At 41.5% G+C, this 8166-nt stretch overlaps 1 protein-coding gene across 1 annotated transcript; it reads right to left on the bottom strand.

Moving 5' to 3' along the window:
* Window positions 1-4085: 4085 nt before the first annotated feature.
* On the bottom strand, window positions 4086-6930 carry vgll3 (vestigial-like family member 3). The gene is made up of 4 exons (XM_035175661.2): window positions 6489-6930; window positions 5448-5805; window positions 4793-5344; window positions 4086-4674 (listed from the first exon to the last, which is right to left on the bottom strand). The coding sequence occupies exons 1-4, from the start codon at window positions 6591-6593 to the stop codon at window positions 4634-4636; spliced, it is 1056 nt and encodes a 351-aa protein (XP_035031552.1). The 5' UTR covers window positions 6594-6930; the 3' UTR covers window positions 4086-4633.
* Window positions 6931-8166: the final 1236 nt, after the last annotated feature.

Below are 8166 nucleotides of genomic sequence, written 5' to 3'. Positions count from 1 at the left end.
TATTACCTCCTCTCTTGTGCTGTGACCCTTTTTTCTTCATGGTATCATTACAGCTCCATCCAATCCAAATTAAATTAAATGAAAGTTTAATGATCTAATTTAATCTTAGATTGGAAAGTTTATAGAGATTTAATGGTGGTCCTGTTTGAACCTCAATTACACATTGGACCTGCAGCATTCGGTTGATAAAAGGAAATTAAGGAAATACTCATTTAAACTGATCCTAATTTCAACACTGATACTAATACTTGTTTTGAGGGGCTAAACATCCGCGCTGTTTCCACTCCTTGGGTGTCCCTCCTCGTTTTAACAAGGAATCAGGTATCATTTAAAACAGAGAGGAATCAAGCGTAATCAGCAGGACAAGTGTTCTGTGAAACTCCCAGCATGCTTCATTAGGCTGCCCTGTTGACACAAACAGTGTGGTGAAAGCTGAGCCTTTCACTAATACCCCTAATGCCCCTAATACACGCACGAGGATGGCAAATTAGCTCTAATTACCCTTGTGATTTGTAGGCGTGGAGCTGGAAGTGAGAAAAAGATGTTTGAGGTCATAACAGAGGAAAATTGAGTGAAAGGATATGATGGAGCTGGGAGGAAAAAAATCATCATATTCATCAAATACCTCTTGTATTGTTTCTTTTTTGTCTCTCCTCTCCTCTCTCTCTCCATTCAGGCAGCTGGTGTTATGTTGCTGATTGTGAGACTAATCATCTGCTCAATTACTCTGGAATGTGTAGCTGGCCGTGTTATGACTGATTCCTTCTTTCTCACTCTTTCTTTTCACCCTTTTTTGTGGACTCTCAGCCTGCGACTCTGCCATTCTCCTGGTGTTTCTTCAGCACTTGGTTTAATTTGGTTCAATTCAATATATGTATTCAATATATATTTATATAGATATATATGAGCGCAGCAGAGAGGTGAGTAGTTCAATAGTCTGAGGACTGATCTGGCATCATAACAAATTCAAACAGGGCTCATCAGGTCAGAAGAAAATGTGAATTCCAATAAAAAAAAAAGACATAATAAATCTATTTTTTGTCATCCCTGAAAAAAAGTAATGTGATTCGCTGATACAAAAAGGAAATAAATATTGGTTACAAAAGAGGCAATCATGGCAACGAGGAGATGAGGATCCAAAGCCCCAGATTGGCTTCAGGCTCATCCATTTCTCATTTGATGTATTTTGTGTAAGGGAGAACCGTGTGTGTGTGTGTGTGTGTGTGTGTGTGTGTGTGTGTGTGTGTGTGTGTGTGTGTGTGTGGGTTTATAACTGGATAACTGTGCTAACAATGTAAAGAAAACGGATTCGATTGATTTGGAAAGATATATACAATGTGTTGTTAGCAATGATTACAGATTACTTTTAAGAAATTAAATGCATTACTGTTATATTGTCAGTTACAATAATACATTCTATGATGGTGTCATCAGTTACTGCTGTGAAGATCGTCAATATCAGCACAAAGCGTTGTCTATTTAAACTTTAATGGAACACTAATGCTACACATGCAACATTTCCTAAACCTCTGGCTCGGCCATTTCTAATGGACATATTAATTCACTCCCATTCAGCTCTCAGGTCTGTGTTTCTGTATCTTCAGTGCTCTTCCTGCAGTGGAAGTGCCTGTGGAGATCCTCCAAGGCTGCCAGCGGGACGCCTGTTAGCATATAACTGCACTACATGCTGATGCAGAGGCTACATGCTAATGCTAATTAGGGGCTCTGAAGAAGAGGAGGGAATATTGCTGGGGAATATTTCCAAATACTCTTCCTCTTGCCATGTTTTTTCTCCATTGTTTTCCTGAGGCTTGGTGTACTAAATACTTCGATAGAGGATGTCACAGAAAATCTCTTACATCAAAGCAAATAAACTGTAGTGGAAAATATGAGTTTGCTGACATCTAAACTAATCTGTCTCCACACTATTCCGGTGTTTAGAGCTACTAAAAGTGAGACTTTTGGAAAAGCTGCTGGCCCCGACTTAATTTGAAAACTCTGTGGTTGTGTTTAATTTTGGATCCAATAGTGTAGACATCCACGTGTACTTCCTGATTGGATCGCATCAGTCATGACTTGAAAACAAGGTGTTGTTAAACCTATTTCCAGTAACGGTACCACCTTGTAGTCGTTCCAAGTGAAGAAATCCCTGATCTTCTTTTTTAAAATTCTTGTTCCTCATTCGTAGCATTTTCTGCAACCAAGTATACATCTGCTTCCTGTTTACAGCAACATGTACATGAACTTTATTTCATGTAGAAAACTCTCGCAATAAATTGAAATCCACTGAAGCTGGTTGAGGAATTGAAAAAAACAAATCTCATTATTTCTGACCCTTTTCCATCAAGGTTCTTTACTTCAATGCGTCATGATTTACCGATATTTTGGACAGAAATGCAGTAGCTTAGGTCCAGATTAGCAATATACTGGTTAGCGGAGAATGAGATACTGTTTGTAGCAGAGGAGGCTGGAATGTTAGTGGACTACGCCTGCTGATCATACCACCTGGTCAGACCACTCACCACACACACACACACACACACACACACACACACACACACACACACACACACACACACATGCACGGCCACCCATGCACAAGCTCAGGCAGCTGTTCATTATGATTGGATGGGTACAAATAAGTCCGGTCCTTGCACCAGACCGAGTGAGCAGCATCCTCAGAGTTCAGCGTCACTACATGTACATTGTGATCAATCATTAATCAATGAATTCTTCAGAATTCAAATCAGTAAAGTTCTTCATTCAGACACCTGCCAGAATATGTATGAATAACCTGAATAAAAAACAAAACAAAACTGTGATACCTGAAACATGTCTTTGCACGTGTGTGTGTGTGTCTCTCTTTGTGTAGGTATTTGAGCATGTGAGAATTGTGCTACTATCGGAGAAACTTCCTGTCCAGACAGGAAATGCATTCTTTGGTGTGTGCTCATCAGTCTGGGATTGTGTGTGTTTTTGCATGTGTGTTTGTGTGGAGACAGACAACAAACCTGTCATGGTACCTTTCAAGAGTTATCTGAGGAATGCAATCCACTTCCACTGGTACAATAGGTCAGCTACTGTTTGGTCCATTGTGCACAGCTTGTTGTTTGGCAACAGACCTGGTACAATGTGTTATTGAGTATTGCAACCATCAAAAGAGCGAGTATTACATTAGCCTTTTTGTAGATAATTTGGATTGTATTAGAAGTTATAAAGTTACCTGGTTGTCGCAATAACTTCCTATATACACTGACCTAATAACCTGCCATTCCTTCAGTAATGATTATTCTGGTAAAGTCATCAACCCTTAAAATTTTGATTTTAATTAAATAATGACAAAGGTCCTGGAGCTGAGATATGATGTAAAAGAAATAGGGGGAAAAAACAGCATCAGATCAGTGTGTGGAATATTGGCCTCAAGTATATTGAGGTTAACACAAAGTATTTCATTGGGGATGTTCCGATAATATTGTCCCCTTCCCGACGCCTGGACTTTGCTAATACCAATACCAAGTACCACTACCAGTAAATAATAAAATTACTACTTGTATAACAAATTTTAACAGTCGTAAAATTATGCATGTCATAGCTATTTTTGAATGAGCTTTGCGGTTTTACTTGTGGGACTTTCTAGCGTTAAATATTGCCAAACCGCGGGCATTTAAGCTAGCTCTAGCCAACGCTACACAACCTAAAATCAGTTATTGGCTGCTCTTAAAACAGTATGGGCCAGTGGCAGTATCACAGTTTAATTTAAGAGAAACTAAAATACTTTAAAAACGTGGTATCAGATCTGTACATAGATTTAGGGAACCGCAGATGCTCGACTCAGCATTTTCGGCAGTATCGGAGACATTTTGAATGCTAGTATCCATATCGGAAAATCTCTGGATGAAATAAGAAAGTAATGCACAACAAACCACTGTCTTTTAGAAGCAGAATTTTAACTTAATGAACTTCTATTAAGAAGCAGAATTCAATTTTTAGTGATAAAAATATTTAGAAGTGTGTGCTCCACTTATATTCAAAAAATTAGTTTGGAACTAGAACAGTCTGAAAAATAACTCATTTGCAAATACAGCTTTAAATGTTTAACAACTTTATTTCACTACCAATATTTACACTACACATTACCCAAAAGGCAAAAATTTAAAAAGTAGCATTCAGGCAACAAATTAGCATAAGTCATCCAGCAAACGTAGCATGGCAAAACTGTACACAAAAATAAAATTTACAGTTATCGACAAACATACTGTACAAAAGAACATGTGGATCAAAATTAAGCTCTTGAAACAGAACCACTTGGTCTCACGTTGCATCAAAAATATTTTTGTGCTGACAGTGAAGAGGAGGACTTCCATCCTTAAAGCTAGTCGTGTGTTTTTTTGCCATTTTGCGAAATCCTTGACCTCTGACCTGCAGCCAAAGCATTAGATCGCTGTCAGTTCAAGTCCAAAGCCTGAGTTAACCCTCATAATAAGTTGTATGGACAGTGCAGGACTCATAGTCAAAGCTACAGTTAGCATTCTCTATCTACAGTTACAATACAGTGCTGGTGTTGCAGCCATACATTGATAAAGCCACAGAATGGATCCTTTTTGGTGTCAATTGATTCTTCTCAGTTCAGCAATTAGAACCAAACTGACGTCTTTGCTTTGGTCTGATCAAGAGCTGCAGAGACAGAAAGAAAAGTTCAAATTATCATTGTGCTTTTTACTGCTGTTTACAAAGATTGAGCACATGTGAAGTCAGACTAGTGCTCACAGCTGCATTGTTTTGTAGTATCTACCTGAGTCGTATGTCTCCAGAGATCCATGAAGGGCTGATGGGGTCCATGTGACAGACGTAGCTGTTACAGGACTGTTGCTGCCAGGATTCATCTCCGTCTTCACCCCGTCACTGTGTGGGGAGCTCCCAGCGTTGGCAGCTGGCTGACTCTGGTTCCTAACACCCGGAAGCAGCAAAGGACTGAACCTGGGATCCAGCACTGGGCTGTGGGCCGGGTATGAATGGAGCATTGGGTGGTGGTGGTGCCGGGAGTGGATATGGGCGTGGGGGTGAGGATGGTAGACGTCGTGGACGTTGGTGTAGCCGCTCGTGCTCTGGGTGTTCAGGCTGTAAGTCCAGCTCTCGGGGAGCGTGGCCGGAGGAGGGAGGCTGGCCTGTGAGAGCATGTGTCCGGCCCACAGAGCTCCGTCTGGGTGATTAAAGGAAACAGGGCTGGGGGAAAAGTCTGGGTGGACTGAGGCCGAGACAGATGGGAGGCAGGGACTGGTCTGGGATGGATAAGTGGTGCTGTTCCAAACTGAGCCGCTCTGGCCCTCGGAGAGAGAACCACCATCTAAAACAAACACCACAAACAAATAAGCACTTAGACACCACTCGTTTTCAACAACTTTAACATTTCAACTTTAACATTAACTCAGATTTGATGCCCCTCTCACCTTTCCATACACCGGCGGTGGCTGAAGCCGACTGCTGAGTCACTCTGATTGGCTTGGTCTCACTGTTGAAGGCGCTGGACTGGCTGAGAGCTCGGGAGAAATGTTCATCTATCATATCGCCAATGTCGCCTTGGAAGTACGTGAACAAAACGCACCGGGAACTCAAGTACTCCGCCTCGGCTGGTTGGGTACTGTCCTTCAGCTCTGAGCTGGACATCGATCTGCGGCCTCCTAGCTCGCGTACAGGACCGTGCCGGAGGCCCTGGTCCCTGGAGGGATGCATCCCTCTTCCTGGTCCTTGATTCTCCTGCTGTTGCTCCATACACTCCTGCATCTTACTGTAGACACTCAGCTTCCTCTGGGAAAGACACAACAGAGATTCAATAATGAGGAATAAACTTCACCTCAGTAGAATAGAGGAGCTTTTACAAGAGCATAGACATCGTTTTAAGAACAGTTAAATCAACCTACTGAAAGAAAAACTTTAGACTAAATAAAATTTGACTTTAAATAAACCATGAGTTTAAGTAAGTAGTATTTATTTTATCTGGGTCCAGCTTGGGTGTTGTTTGAAAACAGGTTTCCTTTTTCCCATACTGCTCTCCAACTATTTGTGAAGCTCAATGTGCCTCATCCACATTCCTGAATGGCTGCCATTACATCACCATTTGAATAATAGGATTAATAGTTGTGTGTCATAACCTATTTTTCAGGTTTCAGGTTAAGAGCTGGGTGTGTGTGGAAGACATAAAAAAGTTTGTGTGAAGAACGAAGGCTTTTTAGGGATGGTGACATTATTCAGTTTTTTTCTGGAATAGTAGTTTATCCTCATAAAGCTACTTCAGTCTTATTTTACTTTTAGCTGCTGTGCTTTAGTACATTACAAACTTTTCAACTTTTCTTTCTCTCAGGTATCCTGAGCAAATAAAGTACTCACTCCTAATCCTAAATCGCACCTTGTGTAAACCTTCTTCTCTTCCCTAAAGGAAGTTGTGTCAGTGTCCCTCTGTAGCTGCTCAAGTTGAGTGATGAGTCTCTCACCTGTTGTTGCTGATGGTGGTGGTTGTAGTACGTCGCCTTGTACGCCGCTGCAGGGAGGTAGTGCGCTCCATAGCTTTGGTGGTACATCACATCCAGGCAGCTCATAGCGACGGAGCGGAGCGCTTGTTGGAAAGTGGAGAAAAGTCGAGTGCAGGAGACAAACGCGACTCTCCCCGAGACTTCAGACGGGCTGTATTCTCCGAGCCACCGGTGCCTCCATATATGCCCAAACGCGCACAATGGCCATGTCGTCCAGTTTGCATACGCACAATGCGCCTCCCGCTGCGCGCACAGCCAGCACCACGCAACCCGGGGCCACAAAATGAATCAAAAACGCTATGAGACACACACAAACACACACTGTATCCAGAAAGACACCCCCTTTTTTTTTTCCTCTGACAAGTTTTAGACCGCTTCTGATTGGGTGAATGTCCCTTTCCCCCTTTTCTGTCTTTCTGTTTTGGAGGGGAGTTATATTTAGAGAAGGCTGGGGCCGTTTACGCACGCCCACCGGGGAAGGGCCAGGCCTGCAGTGGAGGAGCAACGCTGTTAACACAACTCCGCACCTAAAGGTCCTGTTCCCACTGCAGGCTCCCATTCATAACTTTTCATTATGGACTTGAGGTATTATGCAACATGTCATAAGACCTATTAGTTCATGAGACCCCTAACGCCAGGACTGTGTCAAGGCTCAGGGTCATAGTCAGGATTTTAGAAGTGCTGAGGTCATGAGTCAAACATTTTCTACCCAGAAAGTTACAATATATTGCTCGTGAAATTCATACACATTCACACACTGTAGTAACACATTGGAAATCAAACATCTTATCAAATTGGGGTCCCTGGTCTAGTTTGTGTCAGATAAGGGTTCTTTGAATTGCAAAGGTCATTTAGTTCAGCCGTTTAACTGATTAAAGTACCCAACAGGAAGTGTACATTAAAACTACTGAACTTTATGCTCACTATCTAAAGATTTAACTTGAAGAAAGAGCAGATTTAAAAGAAATGTGTCGCACCAAGTGTGAATGAGACCATCTGCAGCAACAGGTGCTATTCAAAGGCAGGTGCATTTAAGCCAGTTAAGGTCATCTATGGGGAACTATTTTAGATTTCACCCTTGAAACAAAAGTTAAAGGGTCCTAAATAAAAAGGGACACATTCCTTTAAAATTCTTGCATATTGAAACTCACTGTCTCGTGTATTCAAACCATTGTTGACCATTGTTCCTCTCATGCTATGGTTGTCATGACATGTTTAAAACAGCATGAATAGGATAGTCCAGCTCATTTATTACTGTCTTGTCTAACACGACTGTCAGTTGTGTTCTCTCCTGGAATGAATCGCCCTGATTGATTGAGAGCCGTTTGCTGCCACCTGTTGGTGAGGTCAGTGACATGACATCATTGTCAGTCTCAAAATGAGATTCAGTGTGAGGTCCAAAGAAAATTCATTCACATCATCCATCCAAGAAGCAGTGAGATGTTCATGTATAGTTAACCGATATTAATTCACTCATGATACACTGACATGAAGACAATGTAATAAAATTCACCTCTAACAGAACGCCTGTACAAAACAATAAAAGGCATTTCATTAATACGTTGTTTAAACTAATTAACATGAACTGCTTTTGTCATTATAATATTATATATGTATTCATGCATGGTTCTCCACTCTA

Source organism: Hippoglossus stenolepis, chromosome 13 (genome assembly GCF_022539355.2).
Source record: "Hippoglossus stenolepis isolate QCI-W04-F060 chromosome 13, HSTE1.2, whole genome shotgun sequence".
In the NCBI taxonomy this organism is placed as follows: domain Eukaryota; kingdom Metazoa; phylum Chordata; class Actinopteri; order Pleuronectiformes; family Pleuronectidae; genus Hippoglossus; species Hippoglossus stenolepis.
The sequence above is the reverse complement of the archived record's forward strand: the minus strand, read 5'-3'. Positions and strand labels throughout refer to the sequence as shown.